The sequence below is a fragment of the Rhinoderma darwinii genome, chromosome 9, assembly GCF_050947455.1.
Source record: "Rhinoderma darwinii isolate aRhiDar2 chromosome 9, aRhiDar2.hap1, whole genome shotgun sequence".
NCBI classification, from domain to species: Eukaryota; Metazoa; Chordata; class Amphibia; order Anura; family Rhinodermatidae; genus Rhinoderma; species Rhinoderma darwinii.
The window spans coordinates 59,597,469-59,621,500 of NC_134695.1; the positions used below are offsets into that span (position 1 = coordinate 59,597,469).

The following is a 24,032-nucleotide window of genomic DNA, read 5'->3' on the forward strand; positions in this document are numbered from 1 at the left end:
AGATGACCGCTGTATTCCTCCATGCTATAGGTAGACACAGAGACAAATATATCCGCCTTAGGGGGGATTCACACGAACGTGTATTGGGTCCGTGCGGGCCGCGTGGTTTTCACGCGCCACGCACAGACCAATACAAGTCTATGGGGCAGTACAGACAGTCCGTGCTTTTTGAGCAGCGTTTGTCCGCTGCGCAAAAAGCGCGACATGTTCAATATCTCCGCTTATTTCGCGCATCACGCACCCATTGAAGTCAATGGGTGCGTTAAAACCACGCAGGTCGCACGGAAGCACTTCCGTGCGAACTGCCTGTTTCGCGCACCAGCTGTCAAAAGGATGAATGTAAACAGAAAAGCACCACGTGCTTTCCTGTTTACAAACATCCAAACGGAGTGCCTTTGAGATGAGTGAACCTGGACAACCGAACCGAACTTCACCGGGTTCGGTCGAACTCGGCAAAAAAATTTCCGGTACGCGACGTCAGGAGATAGTCACTGTCCAGGGTGCTGAAAGAGTTAAACTGTTTCAGCACCCTGGACAGTGACTTCCGATCCCAATATACATGAACGTGTAAAAAAAAAAGAAGTTCTGACTTACCGATAACTCCCGGCTTCTTCCTCCAGTCTGACCTCCCGGGATGACAATTCAGTCCAAGTGCCAGCTCCAGCCAATCACAGGCCAAGCGCAGGCTGCAGCGGTCACATGGACTGCGGCGTCATCCAGGGAGGTGGGGCCCGATGTCAAGAGAGGTGCGTCACCAAGGACGCGTCACCAAGGCAACGGCCGGGACGGAAGTTCTCGGTAAGTACGAACTTTTTCTTTTTTTTTAACAGGTTTCTCGATATTGTGATCGGCATTCACTGTCGAGGGTGCTGAAAGAGTTAACTGCCGATCAGTTAACTCTTTCAGCACCCTGGACAGTGACTGATGTCGACTAGACTCATCTCTATGATGGTGGCTGCGCGAAAATCACGCAGCCGCGCATCATACACGGATGACACACGGAGCTGTCAAGTGGTTTTTGCGCGCGCAAAAACGCAACGTTCGTCTGAATAAGCCCTTATAGTGTAAAGACTCCACCAAACATCTCCCTATATCTAAGCTGGATTCCTGTGAGAATGACATGGTGGAAGGACAGATATTGGGGTTAATTGCAGATAAATTCTTAGGGTAAGTCCAAACCTCCTTGAGGAAGCCACATTGTGGCGATACGCGTGGGGCTTTTAGTCCCCTTCTCCCCTTTTTCCATATTACGTAAATATGCTGGTTTGATGCAATATTTGTTTTTACAGGTGCCTATATATTAGGAATGCATATCCAGGGGTTTAGGTGGTAGTGTGGGGGTTCCTTTTTGCCACTTATCAGGGTGGCTTCCCCCAGAGATTTTGTGTAGCATGTTGATGCTATTTTAAATGTTTTTAACTATTTCATGTGCTGTATTTACTTCTAATAAAAATATATATTTGTGATATACATAGTCATTCTATGGTATTTCTTTGCCATATATACATACCCATTGCGTGTTGTGTTTATATTAGGCTGTAACTACGTATTCCCCTATCTGGACAATCCCTATTTGTCTCCCTGCTTGGACCCCCAGCGATCAGCTGTAATCTGAGGAGAAACCTGGCAGCAAGTGTTCATATTCCCTGCAGTGCCCCCACAGGGGAAATTAAGCATTACACAGTTATAATCCATATCATTGTGTTGTCTTTGTAACGCAAGTCCTCTAGAGTGAGAAATGTTCTTTGCAACCGCTTTCCACTTTGACCAAAAGATGAAGACCCTAAACAGAGGACCCCCCTTTATTATCTCAGAAATCCATAATAGGATGTATGAGAATAACCCCTTTAAAAAGATAACTTTATGAATACTGACATACTTATCTGCTGTGCGGGCAGATATTTCTTCTATTTGTTTTTAGTTTTTAATGACTTCATAATATAGTTTCTATAACCCTTCCGTTCCCAGACCCTAATCATGATGACCACAGTTTTTGACGGAGGAGGGGACATATTTATTTACATGTCAACCATGTGGGATACATTTAGAAATGTACTTTTCCCACGGTCATAGATGAAACATGACTAAACAAGCTTACGGACAGCGCACGCAGATAATGATGGTTTTTCGGGAATGCTCTTTAAAATCACACTACCATTGTATTATCTTTACTTACTAGTATGTTTGAATAATGCATTATTCTATATCTTGGTTTCTATATATCTAATATGTGTCAATTGGTGAATGGATGGAAATATTCTTGTTTAGGCAAAATACGAAGGTGACAACTTGATCTAACATAAACTTAAGAGGGCTCGAAAGGGCACTATAGCTACATACTACCGCTGAGTTACATCCATAGCTTTCTCTGGGACCCCACTGTACCTCCAATTTCATACGGAGGCATTGATTTTTTTTTCCTGTCCCATTTTGTATAATTCTATGGCATGGTCTATCGTATGACGAAGATATTCTCCTCTGGAGGCATTGAAGGAAAACCCTGTAATTCATGCTGTACGGTGCAACATACGGCGGAACACGGAGTCCCTACCTGTACTGAAAGCCATTCAGAAAACGTATCGCTCATGCGCCAAAATGTTTTGGGGGTTCATTAATGATAAAGTCTACAATAATAGTGAATGCATGTGGGCAATGCAAATACTGTATACAGCATTTTCCCACGATAAGAACAATATTTTATGGGGGAAATCATTCATATTTTGAAAAATATCTGTTTTTGAATGCAAAAGTGTTCCAAAAGTTTGTATATGGCCAGGGTTGCCAGCCTACTATTTTAGTATACGTGTGGGGATAAGACATATGTTTTATCTAAAGTGTAACTAAACTTTTAAAAAACTTTTGACATGTCATAGGGACATGTCAGAAGTTTTGATCGATGGGGGTTTGAGCACTGAGACGCCCACCGATCGCTAAAACTAAGAAAACAAAGCGGCACAGCCCCAACTCGAGCACTTTTGCTGCTTCATTTTAGCGATTGGTGGGGGTCTCGGTGCTCAGACCCCCACCGATCAGAACTTCTGACATGTCCCTATGTTTTTACCCTTTAAATGAGTTTGTTGCAAGTTGCCTCTCATTCTCGGATGATGACTGATAAGTGTTTTTCTTTTCTCAAAGGTTAATCATACTGTTGTAAATAATGAGACCTATCAAGAACGACTGACGCGTCTGGAAGGTGACAAGGAGTCTCTTATTTTACAGGTAATCAGACAATAGGAGGTGCTTTAAAATAATTCACGGTTATTGAGTGATGATGGTTTAAATAAGGATTCTCTATATAAGAACTGCAATATTTAGTTTAGTCAACGCCATCAGTGAGACATTTTCCCATACTACGGTTACTATTACACGGCCCGAAGTGGGTCGTGTAAACGAGCGCCGATCAACGAGACAGCTCATTGATCGGCACTCATTTGCTACTATCACACAGAGCAACGATTCGATATGCTCATCGCCATCGATTGCTCTTCCCCATACATTTTAATCATGTCGGTAGCGCATCTCCCTCATTACACAGGGAAATGTGCTGCTGACAACGACAATTTTTAATTCTGCATAAAAGAGCAGATCAGTCGATGAACGAGCGTTTGGTCGTTCTTCAGCTGATGGCTGCCCCGATTACACAGGGCAATGATCGGAAACGAGCGTTCTTATGAACGCTCATTTGGCCGATCATTGGCCCGGGTCATAGGGCTTTTAGACGCCCTAGCCAAATCAAGGATGTAAATAAAAGGGGGGCCTCCAAACCTGGAATCTCTAGTGGTAACATGGTCCTAGATGTAAAGTGGTATTCTCATCTCAGGCGTTTATCCACAGTATCCTAACTCTGGGACCCTCACAGTTTAGAAGAATAGTGGTCACACATCCCCCATTTGGCGCTTTTTCCCTTTAATATCAATGAAGAGGTGGCTGCACTTGCACACGACTCTTTTCATTAAAGTCTATGGATATGCCATAAAAGATGGGAAAATCACTTTAAATCTGATCTGTAAGTTGAATATGCTGCCCTAGATCAAAGAATACACCGGACTCATAGCTAGGAGTCCGGTGTATTCATGAGAATGAACCAACCCGCACCTCCTCACAGTGATTGACAGCTGGCTGCTGTGTATCTGCATACATAACAGCCGAGAATGGCGGGGGGTGGGGAGTTGGGGTAGCGCTCTTCTCATTAATAGACTAGACTCCTAGCTATGATAGATCTGCTTTATACTTTGTACATATCCCTGACACAGTATTAATATGTTTGCACCAATGTTCAGCACATTATGGGTTCTTAGACATTAGCGCCAATCCATCCATGTACTAATGTTTTTTGCATGCATTACATCAATGTTTGAGGTGTGAGAGTTTCTGAGACCTCGGGGACCCTGCCTAATGGAGGGGTCGAGGTGCTTGCAGGAATGGGATGAGCTGCAGTAAAAGGCACAGCTGCTGTGCCTATGTAAACAATAAAAGGGGACGCAGCGCCCACCTATCAAGCATTCAGGCCATCGGTGGTATAGTCATGAGAACCCCTTTAATGGACATACTATCTGTATGGAGAAATGCCACATTACTTTAAAAACAAAAAATCAGGGCTGTAAAAGACGCTTACACCAATGGGATTATAGCCTGAGTCACCTTTTCCTTCAGAGTCTGGCCCATGGTTTACTCATCACATCTGAGGCCACTACAATCTTTGTTTTCATGCCACAGAATCTAGGCCCCCATGCAAACTTACGCAAATAAATGTTGGAGTAGGAAACAAGCCACTTGTACTGCTTTTCCAAGGATCGCTCTTTAAAGAAGCACCCCAGAATTATTATTTTTGCCTTTATAGTGCAGCATAGGATGTTATTAAAGAATACTGTAGAGGCTCTTCTGTATGCATTGTGTATACCTGTTTTAGTTAATGTGACGTTTATCGGTTGTCTGGCGTCTTGGTTCCTTCTTTCCCTCTGATATGGTTTCCCTAATACAGATTACATTTCCCATGATGCTTCTGGCTTTGCAGAAGGGATGAAGTCTCATCACACTGCACTTTCTCTGCTCTGAGCCCTATCTAAGTCCAGCTAGTGATAGATCAGTGACATAGAAATTCTGTCCTCACATTGCAGAGTATCAGTGTATCCTATGTGATGCAGCTTCAGCCTGTCTCCTCTGCATCCTGCTTGTGATAGATCTATGACATAGAACTTCTGTCCTCACACTGCATAGTCTCATTGTATTTATATGTAGCTTCAGTCTGTCTCCTCTGCCTCCTGCTTGTGATAGATCTATGACTTAGAACTTCTGTACTCACACTGCATAGTCTCATTGTATTTCTATGTAGCTTCAGTCTGTATCCTCTGCCTCCTGCTTGTGATAGGTTTCTCCATGTCAGTTTTTGCACATGAGGCATTGAGAAGCAGCATCTCATAGAAATACTCTGCACACATCACACACAGATAGTATAGACAGGCATTGGGAGTCAGTGGAGGTTTATAACTCTGCAGCTAATCATTGTATAGACTCCCCTATTATATCACTGCATTCCTGCTCCCTTAGATAAGGCAGAAATGATCTCTCCAGTAGCACTATATACATGGGGAGACATACAGAGGAATAAGGAGGGCAGAGCTGGGCAGGGAGAGGGATCTAAGAGCTGCCAGGAGGTATTGGATTGGTGATTATGTAATCCTGTAGTTTACAGGAAGTCACCCACACAGTAGAGTGTGACCTCCTGTCTACACATGAGAGCATGGTCTATTTTGATGACTTCTAGAATATTGCTGGTGAGTTAGCTTGATAAATGCAAAAAAATAAAAATGGCTGGAGTGCTTCTTTAAAGAACCACCATTGAGTATTCCCCCATGAGCTTTCTTTCAGCAATATCGCTTCCTTCTCTCACTGTGAATTATTTCTCATCCCTGAGGGTCACCAGGGCAGAGAGTATGCCTGGCAGATCAGAGTAGCTTATAGTTTAGTAGAAATTGATTCTATCATAGAGTCTCGGGCTCCCTACCTCACCAGCACAATTTGTCTTCCCCTAGTTCCGGCCCTGACTTCTAGTACTGCGGTGGGTCTAAAATGTTCCTTGTATAAACAACATTTAGAAAAAACTATATTTGCAAAATGTATCTTTTTTTGGATCCTCAAAGTAGGGAAAGTATCAGGCAGATAAAAAATTGGCGTACTGTCTGGCAGCCCACATAGACAAATTAAAAACTAATGTCCGTGGTCATCTTATGGCAGAGTAAAAATAGCCTAAAATAAGGAGAAGGCAATCTCTGCCCATGTCTCCTCATGCAACCAGGAGACATTATAGGAATGTCTCTGGGCAGGCTCCAAATAGTTAATCACCAGCTTAGTCATTGAAGCAGGGCTGCATGAAGCTGTAGCTGCAGGCTCAGCTGTCAAGGAAGACTGACTGATTTTGGCCATTGATCAACTCATAAAAAGAAAGAAATTCTTAGAATTCTGGAAAATCACTAGAATACCTGTCATGCCTTTTCTTTACGATGTATATTTAAAGGGGAATCATCATATAACTTTGAATACTTCGATATATTTTTTTACAGCTTCACATATCCCTTCTGCATTATTTATCCAAAAACATTTGTTTGGTGTGTATAGTAATTTATTATTGTGAGCAAACAAAGTAACAAAATAAATTGAACAAAATCTATGTAGCTTTCAAAAAAGTTCAAAAACATAATCAATTTTATAGAAGTGGCTTTGGGGGCTTCCCAATAACCAGGCCACATGTCCGACCAAATTATTGGTACAAACTTTGGTTACAACTCATGATCATGTAGAGAATAGCAAGGACTTTTACTGTAGTCCCATCTTTCCACAGTGATTGGATGCCAGGATGAGTTGACAAATGAAGAGGGAGAAGCAAGGAGTTAGATATATAAAAAGATGTATAGGCTCATTGGGTGACCAGGTGACTGAGATCTTAGCCCTGTGGGAGCTATTATGGCTGACAGGAAGAAGTTTCTTATTGTGTTAGAAGCTGAGAAGTCTGGAAGAAAAATACTACTCTTGAATGCACTACGTAGGCAAGTACATATACACCATCACATGTTGTTTTTTTTATTTAGTATGTAATGCCTAATATTTTAGCATTACCTCCAGGAGTGCAATTATGCAGTGGTTAATCAGAAAAAGTATATAAGCGAACGTCTTCTCCAGACTTTGGTTCCAGTCACTAGAAGTCGTCTCTAACATTTAGAAACATTAGATGTGCCAAAGGTTTCTTCAGAACAGCTGTGCCACCCAAAACAACCTGCCTCTGAGCATTCAGGGATATATGTCAAAACAGCATTCCTGCTATAACACAATAATAGCACTGTGACCTTGCCAAGTGCAACACACTGAATGCTTGGCTGCACAATACGTGTGAACCTTATTTAATGAGAATTATGTCAACCGATATAAATTCTCAGGCTTGTTAGCAGCCTCTTGGCCTTGTTGTGCAGACTTGTTTTCAGGTCTTTATATATTGAAATGACAATTTAATTTTTTGTTAATAAATATTTTACTCGCCTCTTGTGTTTTTCTACACTCATGTAGTAACTTGCTAAGTTAGGAAACTTCTCAAGCCTTGCTCAGTAAGTGCTTAAACATGCCCTGAACACATTTTACATGTTGCCACCACTGCTGTTTACGCATAGGTAAGGCTCTCCGCTCCACTTGTCGGCAGTAAAACAATTGCTCTGCTCCCCGAAGAAAGATTTTATTGTTTTTCCACATAAAGCAGAGTCTTGAAAGAGCCTGAGCCATTCTCTCACCCGAGATTGCTTCACTTCAACGAGAAAACAGGGTTATGAAACTGAATGCAGTAGAAGGAAGCTGTGTTGTTGTTGTCTTCTTCTTGCATGTGAACTATCAGCATTAATGAGGTAAGAGCAGCTCGTCTTACTACTCTAGATCAAGATGTGCAAGCTTAGAAAGGGAAGTGTCTTGCTTTCTGCTTTTTTGTCGACAAAGATTGAGTCTTACATACTCTTCCTTGTGTAACGTTCATGTCCTTGCTCTTGTAGGTGAGTGTCCTCACCGATCAGGTGGAGGCCCAAGGAGACAAGATCCGGGATCTGGAAACCTGTGTAGAAGAACATAATTTGAAACTTAATGCAACCGAGGAAATGCTCCAGCAGGTAAGATCTCAATCATTCAATGAGTTTTCCTGGAGTCTTATGCCTTACATATATGTTTAGTTACAGAAGAGAAGTTTGTTATAATTCTTGTTTTGGTTTTGGATCATAGATGAGACCATCATGTTGTGTACTTTTCGCAGTTGTATGTTTTTCTTGGCTGACTGTGAAATTATATGTGAAATATATCCAAGGGATTGAGGGGAAAATGCAAGTGATCTACTGTGATTGAGCAGGCCTTGTTCTTCTGTACGGAGCATATGGTTAATAATACCGTATATGTATGCAAGAATGAACTTTGAGAGTGTTGACTACTCGTCTCACATTGGGTTGCAAAGTTGACATCTTGTAATGTAGTGCAGCCAAGTTTTATATGTGTAGTTTCCATAAGGTGGACCTATGCTTCAAAGAAAAACTCCACCTAAAAGTAAGTTTTGACTGGAGCTAGGCTCAATACCCAACTCCTCCCGAGGTCATACTACTAACAGGGCTCTAGGATGCAGAGATCTGGGTCACTGTATGTAGGGTGCTTGCACTAAAGGACTGGATTAGCTTTTCTGTTCTTGCCGGTGACGTGACGCAGAAGTAAAATGAAGAAGTCTCCATTGTGAGTATGACTAAGATGGGAAGTGGGATGAACTACCCTCAAACCTAAACTTTTAGATTTGACTGGATATGTGGTCTAAAGGTGTTGTACGCTCAGGACAACTAAGTTCTCGTTATAGCATATGTCCTGTTACGGAATATAGACATCATAGAGGAGGCCCCCCACTTGGGACTTCCTCCTCTATTAGATAAAGGGTAGAGCTCTTGCACAGAATGGCTTTTTCTCTGGAGGACGTAGACCATATTACATGGTTGTCTATTGGGCTCTGTGTAATACAAAATTTTGCATTCTTAATGTGGATGCACCTACAGCTGCCCCTGGCAATGGTAGCTGATCGCCGGGTTTTCCAGCAACCTGTCCTCCAGCTATCAGCTTTCCAACTCGGAGCTGCCTGGAGAAAGTGAGTTGTCCTAGGCTTAGTATCGGAAATACACATTCACGTACAATAGACCTGTTGTAGGATTTACTGGGTGCTTAGCACCCAAGGCAAAGCTTCCAGTCAGCATCCACCTGTCTAGACTTTCACCCCTAAACCTACTTAAGCAAAGCTCATATGTAGAGTTTGACTTGACCCACATAATTATTGGGTCTCTCGTGTCTGAAATAGGATCTATTGAATTGAAGTTGACGCCTTAAGCAAACTGCATCTAAGTCAATTATCCTTCCGGCCAAGCCTTTGGGCCAACCACGTCGTGTATCACCAGATAACTAATAAAAAAAAGATGCCATACACTGCTACAGAGTAGATGTAGATAGTAAACCTGGTCACCTCACTCATATTTGTATACATTATATTGAATTGTTAGCTGCCATGGAGCTGCTTGCCCCCAAAGTGTGGGTTCACTTTTGGTGAACCCCATGAGAATATTATAAAATCGCTAATCCATGAATACATTAAGGGCTGCTGTTTATAGCAGCCTGTAGTATGTGAATGGGATGCAGACTACAGGATGTTGTTAGCTGCAGGGAGTTGAAATTCCTGCTGTTATATAAGAACTACGCTGTTACTAAATGTAGCAATTCTAAGGCTCTGTTCACACACATTTTTGGCCTACATCACATGTATACATTTGTATACCCCCAAAAAAGTATACGCACGTTTACTACAATGTTCCCGTGGGCTCCTTTTGTGCATATTGTTGCCACAAATGTGTCCTTTTGGCTTACATATGCATTATATGCACTTTTATCAAAGATGTGTCTAGTGTTTTATAGGATATTTTTCATGAACACGATAGCATACATTATACAGTAGTACTTTTTTTTTATATAACTGCAGTCAATGGCAGATGGATATATGAGGATACGTTTGCCTTTATTTGCACAGCATACGTTTTAGATCCATTTCAATAATCTTCACTTAGGCCATATTATTTATTTATTTTTTGTAGTTATCTAACGCTGTGGATCAGTAATACACCATCCAAAATAATTTATGGGGCCATACTGGAAATTCATATGCCTCCAAATCGTGACATTTTCCACTGTATGCCGTATCTCACCTAGAAGTATTGATTATAGTGACGTATAGACAGAGCAGTAGCTAGGCTTTCCTTCACCCGTGACAAAAATTCAATTTGCCTCCCTAGACTTGTATCTAAATGCCCAGATCAAGGCAGAGTGGCTTGTTGGTCCTCCTTCTGGTACCCATCACCCGGGGCACATGTCCCACCGGCTCCCCCTTGGCTACACCCCTGCATATAGAGGCACCATACAGCGAATCCCAGAGTGCCTACATATCCATAATAAAGAGTTGTAGGGACTCTGTTTCCTTTAGTACCGGCTCCTTAGGCTCATGAAGCTTTAAAGAAACATCCATTAAAGAGATACCAACTGTATCCCCCTTTTTGTTTCTGACAAACGGCACAAATTTAGCAACTTTTTTGGGTGCTCCAAGCTTTCCAAATCCTCAGTACACCTCAGGACAGTGCCTTGCATTAGAAAAAAAAAAAAGCGAAATACAAAACATTTCTTAAAAACAGTAGATCGAAGAACAAGTAAAAGAGATGGTCTGCAGCAATGAACTTGCTCAACAGGTTACACATGCTCCAAGCCTTGCTGCATACCCAAACAGCTCCCAAAGAGGAGTGCAAACACCGTGAATATCCAACCAAGCATAACCAGACGTAGCTTTTCTGTACGTACCCATATGTATAATGCAGTGTACTATTCCACATATTGTTCCACTTTAACCCTGTGGTCCTATTTGTACATTTCCAGCCATATTGGAAAAAAAAGCTTAGGAAAACATGTTGCTTTCTCAGTAATTATAGTGGCCGCCTAAGGCGATACTTCAGTGTGGTTGTTGCTCCTTTTTGAAAGGATTCCATTGTACACCATGTAAAGGATCATTGAACTGGCTGTCATTGTATGTGCCAGAAAATGAGTCTTTTAACGTAATCCCATCTAGAATTATTTATGCATTTATTGCCGCCAGTTTGTTTTGAGTGTGTAAGTCTTTTAAGCGTGACAATGATGGGCTTTGTTACAATGTCGTTGGGCGGCGTTGACTGTTTGATAGTTACAGCTCCATCGTCGTTCTTTTTTCATTGGAACCAGAAAGCAAGAAATCCTTGATGAATAAGACCGGATTTAAAGCTGTAAAAGCCATAAATAAGATGTTTGGTAAGAACTTAAGTGACACTTATAGGCTTGGAACAAGATGGTTAAAGTCCATATTTTATAGTTGTACTAATTCGTTATACAGAAGATAATACTAGATACTAAATATATGGATAGCTGGGCAAACCCATAGGAAGTTCCTTTAGTGGGATCAACTTTAAGCAAACACCCTAAACACACGTGGTGGCCTTCCTGGCATGTATAGACTATGGAATCAGCAGTGGGAGAAGATGATATACCTGGTAAAGCCTTTGACACACAATTTATGGTTCCTTGAAATAAAAATACATGTATTAGATGGTTCGAAAACTGTGGAAGAACAACCTTGATAGCTTCCAACATTACTGTTCGCCCATACTTTTAACTTGAGGTTAAATGGTCGGGTTGGCCAACTAGAGTACTAGAGGATCCTCTGGTGAACCAAGGCTCTGACACAATAAAGATCCAGCAGAAGACAACCCCATTTGGAGGTGACTTTTCAGCTAATCATTTGCCAGTGGGGTCTATTTCTTATGGGTTGATTGACAGATAATGCGTTAGATCTTATTGATCATCATGTCCTATGTCTGCAATGATAACAAAGATTACGATGCAATATGAAAGTGGATGTGCACATGTTTAGATGGAGGATGGACCTTCAAAATAATTTCCTCTGCTGTGCCCAAGGTACCGCAGACTGACTCTTAACCCTCTTCCACACGACCAAGTGCCACTCGGGCCATTTTTCCCAGCATCCAAGTGGCAGCGGATAGCTGTCACGGACACATTCACTTTAGTGGGTGAATCGGGTCTGTGAAAGCAGACCCGACTCTCCGATCCGTGGAAAGATCGAACATGTCCTATCTTTCCACAGATCACAGACGGGACTCGGAAGGCACACACGGTCGTGTGCATTAGGGCTTAGGGTTAACCCAACTATGGCACATGGATACCTGAGTTAACGCTCCAATAACTTGAAGGCTATGTATACCTAAAGATATACTTTAGAGATACAGCTTCTACGTATCCTGGATACATAGAAGCTGTATCTTGCGGTCAAAACCGAATCCGTTAGTTCAACAGGACTGACGGCTTCGGTGAGCGCTGGTCCTGTGTGTCTCACACGCAGTATCCTGCTATTATCAATCACATCTAAGTTTATTAACGGATTCGGCTTTGACCGCAAGATACAGCTTCTATGTATCCAGGATACATAGAAGCTGTATCTCAAAAGGTAAAAAGCATTTTTTAATAAAGCCCAATTGAAAACTTGTTCAAAATAAAATAAAACATTGGTTTATAAAAAAATAAAAATTGCCTTCAAAGGTTTACATAGCCTTTAAATGACCTTGACAAACTTTATTTTTGAGGAATCTGCTTAATCCCCACTAGGAAGAGTTGAACAGACCCATAAGAAGTTCATGTATTTCCAATTACCCTGTAACAGTGTGCCATAGCTGTAAAACTGGCATCAAAAGGTCCTATTACAAGTTGTGTGGCAACAACACCCAAGGTATATGGCAGAACATGGTTTCACGGATGAAGGTGTGCAACGTTATTTGGTGCTGTTTTGGCGGAAACCGCACCAAAAACTTCTGAAATCCCCCCCCCCCATTGATTTCAATGGGAGGCGGAAACGTTTTTTTCTCCGCGAAAGCAAAAAACGCTGGCGGGTAAGAGGAGCTGCATGCTCTTTCTTCCTATATTGTCTAAACTTGGTGTGAACTGAGCCCAACTAATGCATAAACTGAGATAAACATTTCCTTAGAAAAGGAGTGGGATGATTGCATCGCAGCAGAACATGTGCAAAACATATTGGGATATTCTGTGATCTCAGGAGTATGAAATTCATTAGTTATTATATCAACTATTGTCTATGCTATCACACTGATCAGACAAAGAGATGCCAGAATAAAATGTAAGAGTTCAGTTAATAGATTGTGCTTGGAAACGGATACTATAGTGATTACAGGCAAAAACACTGAAGGCAGAAGCACACTAAGGGTATGTGCACACACACTAATTACGTCCGTAATTGACGGACGTATTTCGGCCGCAAGTACCGGACCGAACACAGTGCAGGGAGCCGGGCTCCTAGCATCATACTTATGTACGATGCTAGGAGTCCCTGCCTCGCTGCAGGACAACTGCCCCGTACTGTAATCATGTTTTCAGTACGGGACAGTTGTCCTGCAGCGAGGCAGGGACTCCTAGCATCGTACATAACTATGATGCTAGGAGCCCGGCTCCCTGCACTGTGTTCGGTCCGGGACTTGCGGCCGAAATACGTCCGTCAATTACGGACGTAATTAGTGTGTGTGCACATACCCTAACTGTGCAGTTTAGGGCACCCCCTATAACAGCAGTCTGGATTTGTAGTCTGGAGCGCCCCCTATAACAGCAGTGTGGCTGTGTAGTCTGGAGCCCCCATAACAGCAGTCTGGCTGGGTAGTCTGGAGCGCCCCCTATAACAGCAGTCTGGCTGGGTAGTCTGGAGCACCCCCTATAACAGCAGTCTGGTTGTGTAGTCTGGAGCCCCCTATAACAGCAGTCTGGTTGTGTAGTCTAGCGCCCCCTATAACCGCAGTCTGGTTGTGTAATCTGGAGCACCCCCCTATTACAGCAGTCTGGCTGTGTAGTCTGGAGCGCCCCCATAACAGCAGTCTGGTTGTGTAGTCTGGAGTGCCCCCTATAACAGCAGTCTGGCTGTGTGGTCTGGAGCGCCCCCTATAACAGCAGTCTGGCTGTGTGGTCTGGAGCGCCCCCTATAACAGCAGTCTGGTTGTGTAGTCTGGAGCCCCCTATAACAGCAGTCTGGTTGTGTAGTCTAGCGCCCCCTATAACCGCAGTCTGGTTGTGTAGTCTGGAGCGCCCCCTATAACAGCAGTCTGGCTGTGTAGTCTGGAGCGCCCCTATAACAGCAGTCTGGTTGCGTAGTCTGGAGCCCCCCATAACAGCAGTCTGGCTGTGTAGTCTGGAGCGCCCCCTATAACAGCAGTCTGTTTGTGTAGTCTGGAGCCCCCAATAACAGCAGTCTGGCTGTGTAGTCTGGAGTACCCCCTATAACAGCAGTCTGGTTGTATGGTCAGGGAGCGCCCCCTATAACAGCAGTCTGGTTGTATGTCAGGGAGCGCCCCCTATAACAGCAGTCTAGTTGTGTAGTCTGGAGCCCCCTATAACAGCAGTCTGGTTGTGTAGTCTGGAGCACCCCCTATAACAGCAGTCTGGTTGTGTAGTCTGGAGCCCCCTATAACCACAGTCTGGTTGTGTAGTCTAGCGCCCCCTATAACCGCAGTCTGGTTGTGTAGTCTGGAGCACCCCCCTCTTACAGCAGTCTGGCTGTGCAGTCTGGAGCGCCCCTATAACAGCAGTCTGGTTGTGTAGTTTGGAGCGCCCCCTATAACAGCAGTCTGGCTGTGTGGTCTGGAGCGCCCCCTATAACAGCAGTCTGGCTGTGTGGTCTGGAGCGCCCCCTATAACAGCAGTCTGGTTGTGTAGTCTGGCGCGCCCCCTATAACAGCAGTCTGGCTGTGTGGTCTGGAGCGCCCCCTATAACAGCAGTCTGGATTTGTAGTCTGGAGCGCCCCCTATAACAGCAGTGTGGCTGTGTAGTCTGGAGCCCCCCCCTATAACAGCAGTGTGGCTGTGTAGTCTGGAGCCCCCATAACAGCAGTCTGGCTGGGTAGTCTGGAGCGCCCCCTATAACAGCAGTCTGGCTGGGTAGTCTGGAGCACCCCCTATAACAGCAGTCTGGTTGTGTAGTCTGGAGCCCCCTATAACAGCAGTCTGGTTGTGTAGTCTAGCGCCCCCTATAACCGCAGTCTGGTTGTGTAATCTGGAGCACCCCCCTATTACAGCAGTCTGGCTGTGTAGTCTGGAGCGCCCCCATAACAGCAGTCTGGTTGTGTAGTCTGGAGCGCCCCCTATAACAGCAGTCTGGCTGTGTGGTCTGGAGCGCCCCCTATAACAGCAGTCTGGTTGTGTAGTCTGGAGCCCCCTATAACAGCAGTCTGGTTGTGTAGTCTAGCGCCCCCTATAACCGCAGTCTGGTTGTGTAGTCTGGAGCGCCCCCTATAACAGCAGTCTGGTTGTGTAGTCTGGAGCACCCCCTATAACAGCAGTCTGGCTGTGTAGTCTGGAGCGCCCCTATAACAGCAGTCTGGTTGCGTAGTCTGGAGCCCCCCATAACAGCAGTCTGGCTGTGTAGTCTGGAGCGCCCCCTATAACAGCAGTCTGTTTGTGTAGTCTGGAGCCCCCAAAAACAGCAGTCTGGCTGTGTAGTCTGGAGCACCCCCTATAACAGCAGTCTGGTTGTATGGTCAGGGAGCGCCCCCTATAACAGCAGTCTGGTTGTATGTCAGGGAGCGCCCCCTATAACAGCAGTCTAGTTGTGTAGTCTGGAGCCCCCTATAACAGCAGTCTGGTTGTGTAGTCTGGAGCACCCCCTATAACAGCAGTCTGGTTGTGTAGTCTGGAGCCCCCTATAACCACAGTCTGGTTGTGTAGTCTAGCGCCCCCTATAACCGCAGTCTGGTTGTGTAGTCTGGAGCACCCCCCTCTTACAGCAGTCTGGCTGTGCAGTCTGGAGCGCCCCTATAACAGCAGTCTGGTTGTGTAGTTTGGAGCGCCCCCTATAACAGCAGTCTGGCTGTGTGGTCTGGAGCGCCCCCTATAACAGCAGTCTGGCTGTGTGGTCTGGAGCGCCCCCTATAACAGCAGTCTGGTTGTGTAGTCTGGAGCGCCCCCTATAACAGCAGTCTGGCTGTGTGGTCTGGAGCGCCCCCTATAACAGCAGTCTGGCTGTGTGGTCTGGAGCCCCCTATAACAGCAGTCTGGCTGTGTGTTCTAGAGCGCCCCCTATAACAGCAGTCTGGTTGTGTAGTCTAGCGCCCCCTATAACAGCAGTCTGGTTGTGTAGTCTGGAGCCTCCCCAATAAAAGCAGTCTGGTTGTGTAGTCTGGACCTCCCCCTATAACAGCAGTCTGGCTGTGTGGTCTGGAGCGCCCCCTATAACAGCAGTCTGGCTGTGTGGTCTGGAGCGCCCCCTATAACAGCAGTCTGGTTGTGTAGTCTGGAGCGCCCCCTATAACAGCAGTCTGGCTGTGTGGTCTGGAGCGCCCCCTATAACAGCAGTCTGGCTGTGTGGTCTGGAGCCCCCTATAACAGCAGTCTGGCTGTGTGTTCTGGAGCGCCCCCTATAACAGCAGTCTGGTTGTGTAGTCTAGCGCCCCCTATAACAGCAGTCTGGTTGTGTAGTCTGGAGCCTCCCCAATAAAAGCAGTCTGGTTGTGTAGTCTGGACCTCCCCCTATAACAGCAGTCTGGTTGTGTGGTCTGGACCTCCCCCTATAACAGCAGTCTGGTTGTGTAGTCTGGAGCCCCCTATAACAGCAGTCTGGTTGTGTAGTCTAGCGCCCCCTATAACTGCAGTTTGGTTGTGTAGTCTGGAGCACCCCCCTATTACAGTAGTCTGGCTGTGTAGTCTGGAGCGCCCCTATAACAGCAGTCTGGTTGTGTAGTCTGGAGCGCCCCCTATAACAGCAGTCTGGCTGTGTGGTCTGGAGTGCCCCCTATAACAGCAGTCTGGTTGTGTAGTCTGGAGCCCCCTATAACAGCAGTCTGGTTGTGTAGTCTAGTGCCCCCTATAACCGCAGTCTGGTTGTGTAGTCTGGAGCACCCCCTATTACAGCAGTCTGGCTGTGTAGTCTGGAGCGCCCCCTATAACAGCAGTCTGGTTGTGTAGTCTGGAGCCCCCCCTATAACAGCAGTCTGGTTGTATGGTCAGGGAGCGCCCCCTATAACAGCAGTCTGGTTGTGTAGTCTGGAGCCCCCTATAACAGCAGTCTGGTTGTGTAGTCTAGTGCCCACTATAACCGCAGTCTGGTTGTGTAGTCCGGAGCACCCCCCTCTTACAGCAGTCTGGCTGTGTGGTCTGGAGCGCCCCCTATAACAGCAGTCTGGTTGTGTAGTCTAGCGCCCCCTATAACAGTAGTCTGGCTGTGTAGTCTGGAGCGCCTTCTATAACTGCAGTCTGGTTGTGTAGTCTGGAGCTCCACCTATAACAGCAGTCTGGTTGTATGGTCAGGGAGCGCCCCCTATAACAGCAGTCTGGCTGTGTGGTCTGGAGCGCCCCCTATAACAGCAGTCTGGTTGTGTAGTCTGGAGCCCCCTATAACAGCAGTCTGGTTGTGTAGTCTAGCGCCCCCTATAACCGGTAGTCTGGTTGTGTAGTCTGGAGAACCCCCCTCTTACAGCAGTCTGGCTGTGTGGTCTGGAGCGCCCCCTATAACAGCAGTCTGGTTGTGTAGTCTAGCGCCCCCTATAACAGCAGTCTGGCTGTGTAATCTGGAGCGCCCCCTATAACAGCAGTCTGGTTGTGTAGTCTGGAGCACCCCCCTGTAACTGCAGTCTGGATGTGTAGTCTGGAGCCTCCCCTATAACAGCAGTCTGGTTGTGTAGTCTGGAGCCCCCTATAACAGCAGTCTAGCTGTGTAATCTGGAGTGCCCCCTATAACTGCAGTCTGGTTGTGTAGTCTGGAGCACCCGGTCCCTCTTACAGCAGTCTGGTTGTTAGGTCTGGTCCTCCCCCTATAACAGCAGTCTGGTTGTGTAGTCTGGACCTCCCCCTATAACAGCAGTCTGGTTGTGTAGTCTGGACCTCCCCCTATAACAGCAGTCTGGTTGTGTAGTCTGGAGCACCCCCCCCCCCTATAACAGCAGTCTGGTTGTGTAGTCTGGAGCACCCCCCCCCCCCTATAACAGCAGTCTGGTTGTGTAGTCTGGACCTCCCCCTATAACAGCAGTCTGGTTGTGTAGTCTGGACCTCCCCCTATAACAGCAGTCTGGTTGTGTAGTCTAGCGCCCCTATGAGCAGTCTAACTGTAGATTCACGCAAAATGTGTTTTCAAAAACTCCCCTGCAAGAAGTACAGAAAAAAAAACTACAATTAACATTAAAACACCAACCCTTCTCCTGCCGCCAGTCCTCTGAGGTCTGCTGCAAGAAGTAGGTCATGGCTATGTGTTGTCTATAGTGATGCCATATGGCCACGCCATCCATAGTTGTCACAGCGGAGCTCATGGGACTGGCGTGGGGATGGGGCAGAATATTGAAGGTAACTCTACCGCAAAGCTATTATTTTTGTATTTCTTGCAGGTTAGGGGGCTTTTTGAAAAACACTTGTAGACATGGAAAACACATTTAATTCAAGCAATTATTCTTAGGCTGGGTTCACACTACCACATTAACGTCCGTAATGGACGGACGTATTTCGGCCGGCAGTCCCGGACCGAACTCAGTGCAGGGAGCCGGGCTCCTAGCATCATAGTTATTTACGATGCTAGGAGTCCCTGCCTCTCCGTGGAACTACTGTCCCGTACTGAAAACATGATTACAGTACGGGACAGTTGTCCTGCAGAGAGGCAGGGACTCCTAGCATCGTACATAACTATGATGCTAGGAGCCCGGCTCCCTGCACTGAGTTCGGTCCGGGACTTCCGGCCGAAATACGTCCGTCCATTACGGACGTTAATGTGGTCGTGTGAACCCAGCCTTACAGGAATATGAATCTGATCTGTAGTCACATTTAGTATAAGATCATAGATTGAAGCTATAAATGCAGCAATCTTCTATATGGGAAGGATCTAGTATGACACTGTTCATGCTAACCTTTCTGTTTCATGAATATAATGCCAGAATTTCAGTAAAGACTGACACATAGGCAGAGCAGGTTAAACAATATAACTTTTCACAACAATCCTTATTCATTTGCTATTCTGGCCCTATGGATAGTTGGGTGACGGCCCTTATGGGCTCAGTTATTAGCGGATGCAGGATTAGAGCGATCGTTCTTCATGTACATGTGCTGGCTACACACGGCTCCTCCAGATACAACTGTTCGCTACGGCCTTCGCTCGGGGAATGTTAATCCCAGACGGTATTCTTTGATTCCAGCAGATAAGCCCCTCTCTCAATGTACAGGAGATTTAAGGCCTCCTTTTATTATCGTGGTTTTAAATACATTTCTTGGCCTTTTTTCTGCAAGTCGATCCTATAACCTGAGCCGTATGATTAATCCCAGGACTGTGTGCGTCTCAGGACATGGGGTGCGCCATTCCAGCTCTGCTCTTTGATGTTGGCGTTTACACAGCGTTTCTATTGTGTTCCCGCAGATTTCTCCACGTGTCCTGTCAGTGTTATTATAAGGTTAGCGCTGGAATGTCATTGTGCCTGGAAAATCCGTTTCTGTCAGACTTGTACATAGTCCCCGAGGGCTCCTATAGGATTTTGTTCTTATAGGATCCCATATGATCTAGATACTTGATGCATCTGGACTACAGATATGAAGGTTCTCTGTGTTTAGATGCAACGTAAAAAATGATATAGACATTGGCTGTATTCAGGCGTAGCCATGGAGGTGCGGTTAGGGCTTGTTCACACGGCGTGTATTTGACGCTGTTTTGGCACGTTTTACACGCCGAAATAGGAGTTAAAAAAAAGCTTGATTTAATGGGCTACTAAACTTCCAGAAAACTTCTGACACGTCATAGTGACATGTCAGAAGTTTTGATCGGTGGGGGTCCGATCACTGAAACCCCCGCCCAATCGCTAAAACGAAGCGGCAGAAGCAATCGGGTAAACGCTGAGCCGCTTAGTGTCTGATCAGCTTTTCTAGGAAAACCGCACAATTGGTGTACGGGTTCATAAACTTTCTACCGGGTTCGTACACCATTACATCGGCTTTCAGAGAAAAGCCGATCAGAAACCAAGCGGCTCAGCGCTCACCCGAGCGCTTCTGACGCTTCGTTTCTGTTCGGCTTTTTCCCGGAAATGAATGTATCGGAGGACTGACTCAATAGAAAGTCTATGAGCCCGTACTCCGATACATCGGCTTTCTGAAAACAGCCGAACAGAAACTAAACGGCTCAGCGTTCACACGGGCACTTCTGCCGCTTCGTTCTAGCGATTGTTCGGGGTCTCAGTGCTCGGACCCCCACCAATTAAAACTTCTGACGTCACTATGACATGTCAGAAGTTTGTTGAAAGTTTAGTCACCCTTTAAGATTGCCATTGACTATGTGGGAAAATTTGGCGTGCTTTTGGGGCACCTTTTATGCGGCAAGAATTGACATGACGCTTTTTTTTTTTTTGCCACTTGTAATTTTTATTTGTTTGGGTAGAAAGCGCAATGTATGCACTAATGGCGAGCCTTTCTATTTATGTCAATTAAGCATTACGCAAGCGTGTCATGCGTAATACGGCACATAAAATTAGCCGAAATACACGCCGTATGAACAGGGCCTTCAGACCATATAAAAAAACCACATCCAAACCGCATCCAATACTTCATGCATTTTTAGCGCGATTTGGTGCGTCTTTCGATGCGGTTGCGTTAATAACTGCACCCACACCAAAAAACTAACAAAATCGCGGTAAAGCACATTCGGTTTTTTATGCATTTTTAACTGCATATCAACGGCAATATCTGAATATACCCCTACACTTCGTTCACATCTGCACTAAGTTATTCCATTCTTCTTTTCCGTCGTAGGCCGGAGCCATTGCATCACGGACACTAACAGCGCTCGGCGGAACCCATTGACTTAATTGAGTTCTGTCGGGTTTCCATGAGGGTGTCTGTCATTTTACCGGAGTATCGCAGTATGTTGCACTATTTCTTATTCGCACCAGATCTGCGACGGAGCCTCCGACCCAGATGTGAACAGAGCCTTAGAGTGTATCCAGAAAAACTGCACAAAAAAAAAATAATAAAAAAACGGAGCGTGTTTTTAGGGTATGTTCACACGGCCTATTTACGGACGTAATTCGGGCGTTTTTGCCCCGAATTACGTCCGAAAATAGCGCCTCAATAGCGCTGACAAACATCTGCCCATTGAAAGCAATGGGCAGACGTTTGTCTGTTCACACGAGGCGTATATTTACGCGCCGCTGTCAAATGGCGGCGCGTAAATAGATGCCCGCGTCAAAGAAGTGACCTGTCACTTCTTTGGCCGTAATTGGAGCCGGTATTCATTGACTCCAATGAATAGCAGCGCTAATTACGGCCGTAATGGACGCGGCGTTCAAGCGCCTGCACATGCCGGTACGGCTGAAATTACGGGGATGTTTTCAGGCTGAAACATCCCCGTAATTTCAGCCGTAACGGACGCTGTCGTGTGAACATACCCTTACTGTGATTTGGTGAGTTTTTTACTGCAACAAACCGGATAGGGAGTTGGTAGAAGGACAAGGAGCAGCAAATAACCAGTCTATCCAGTCGGAGAAAGGGCTTGTCCACACATAACGGAATTGGTGCAGACAATTTCTGCAGTAATTCCGTTGAAAGCAGCAGACATTCCGCTGCGGAAAAAACGCACCATTTCCTGCATTCTTTACTGCCTTTTTCTCCGTGTTGGGAGATGGTGGCATCTCCTCTGAAAAACGCAGCATTTCAATCCACTTTCCGCAGCAGGAATTGACATGTTGCAGTACGAAGAATACGCACCGCAGGTCAATTTCTGGTCTGAATTTTTACGCAGCGCATTCTCCCCCACTTTGCTGCTACTGTATTCTGCTGCGTATTTTCCATCCGCAATTCCGCTACGTGTGGACAAGCCCAAAGTCCTGTGTCAGTGGCCAAGTGCAGAGGCAGAAGTTCCTCAGAGGCGTATTTTAGATTTGAGGCTGGGGCTCCATTGCGACTTTTAGACGGTCACGGTAAAATCTCAGCCTAGGGCTACACTGTGAACTTCTGTCTTCCTTAAATCGTGGGTTACCGTGACCCTATCGGAGAAAAGACAAGTGACAATCCCAAGAATTTTGACCATGTCGTGAGTCATCTGAGACTTTTGAAACATCGAAGTCGCAATAACACGTGATTTTACCAGTATCACAAGTCGCCGCGGGGCCCGACCAAATGGTCTCGGATTCCTACTGCACCTGACTAAGGGATCGTTTCCAGGCACTGGCTGCTGCAACATCATTTTTGAAATATTTTAATAAGTCTTTATTCCGTAGCCAAGAAATCGGAAATTGAGATCAGATGCTCCTGCCGCAAGCCAAAGGTTATCAAATCACATGTACCCCATACTCTGGATAGTGAAGAATGTCGCAATGCGTTCTCCTTTCTGGTCGGGGTGGTTTGTTGGTGCCCACTATAGCCCACAGCACCAACCCTAGGTTAGTGTCAATCTTCCACAAGCTTACTTACCTGGGGTTGTATCACCCACAAACCACAGGACGTCATCCAGATTCTGGCATAGAGTGTCGTCATAAGGGTATATTCACACAGTGCAGTTTTGGTGCGGTTTTCTATGCTGTTTTTTAAAGCCATAACCAGGAGTGCTTCGTAAAGGGAGGGGAAGTATATATCGGAAAGGTTATATTTCACCTCATTTTTTTTTTTATTCACTCATGATTGTAGCGTCAAAAACTGCACCAAAACCGCACTGTGTGAATATAGCCTAAATATTTTTTTGCATCCACTCCTGATTTTGGCTCTGACAAATAACTACAATAGTCTGACCAAATCAGCACTGTGTGAATAAGACCTTAGATTTGGCTATGCTTTAGGTCCATGCACAAGGAATTGCCCTGTACATGTTTCTGGTAAAACAACGGAAACCCATTGGAACCCATTAAACAAATAAACCAGCGTTTCTGGTACTCGTACTCTGACGGAGCAGAACAACGGAAATACCGATGCAGGACACAACGTACCGCTGTATAGTGTCTATGTGAGGCGCTGTATTCTCCTCTAGAAGTAATTCTACTAGGGAAAAGTACCTTCATATTATGGCATGTGTTGTATACAGAGTCACATGGGGAAGAGTATGAGCCCTTAGCAAACGATAGGACCCGGAATACAGATCTGTGCAACAGAAGATGTTCGTGTTCAAAAAGGCTAAGTGTCAGTTTCCACTGCTGTTCTACCATTCTATTCTTGAACCAGGAAGCTTAGAGCCTTAGGTCCCACCCACTGGGGAGTGTTCTTGCATGGAATTGTGGGAGGTCAGAGGAAAGCAAATAGAATGGAAGTGGTAAGATGAATACATGTAGGTTCCTTATACCTCAGCGGCTTGAAAATATACACTCACTGGCTTACGTTTTTAATCCAGTTTATGCCAGATTTATGCGTAAATCGTGCAAAAACAGTCACAAATCGCAACGTGGCACAATTGTTTCTTTTCTAGTCATTGGCAAGTTTTTGAAGTGGGCGTGGTCTCCAAGAAGGCGTGGTTTTAGTAAAAATTTATTGAACTCAAAGCCTGAAAAGGGCGCAAATTTTGTTGCAAATCTACATTTGCTGAAAGCAGTTTTAGATTTGGGTTTCTGCTACTTGGGCCCCGTGCACACGACCGTAGATTTCATCCATCCGTAAATACTGTCTGTAAAGACGGATCTGTAGTCATTTATAGTCATCTGTAAATCATTCGCATACACGGAACAGTGTCCGTAAATACGGTCCTTAGTGCATCCGTATTTACAGATCCGAAAAAAGAAGAAAAACACAAATGATATGCGACATCTGAAAACCTGGCGTCACCTGGCAACGCTTCCGTAATTACGGACGACTATGGGTGCACATTTGTAGCTGTCTGTAGCGCCCATAGGCTTCTATGTGGAGTCTGTGGCGTGATTATGGACAAAAAAGGACACGTTCTATCATTTCTACGGCACGGGCAGTCA

The 24,032-nt window shown here is 45.3% G+C and overlaps 1 protein-coding gene across 7 annotated transcripts in view; it reads left to right on the forward strand.

The window, feature by feature from the left end:
* Nucleotides 1-24,032, forward strand: part of PPFIBP2 (PPFIB scaffold protein 2) — a 119,833-nt gene that overhangs the window by 42,545 nt on the left and 53,256 nt on the right. For all 7 annotated transcript variants that reach the window (XM_075837791.1, XM_075837784.1, XM_075837789.1 and 4 more), the window contains 2 exons: nt 3,136-3,219; nt 8,028-8,141. In XM_075837791.1, coding sequence (XP_075693906.1) covers nt 3,136-3,219; nt 8,028-8,141 — 198 coding nt within the window. The remainder of the gene's footprint in view (nt 1-3,135; nt 3,220-8,027; nt 8,142-24,032) is intronic.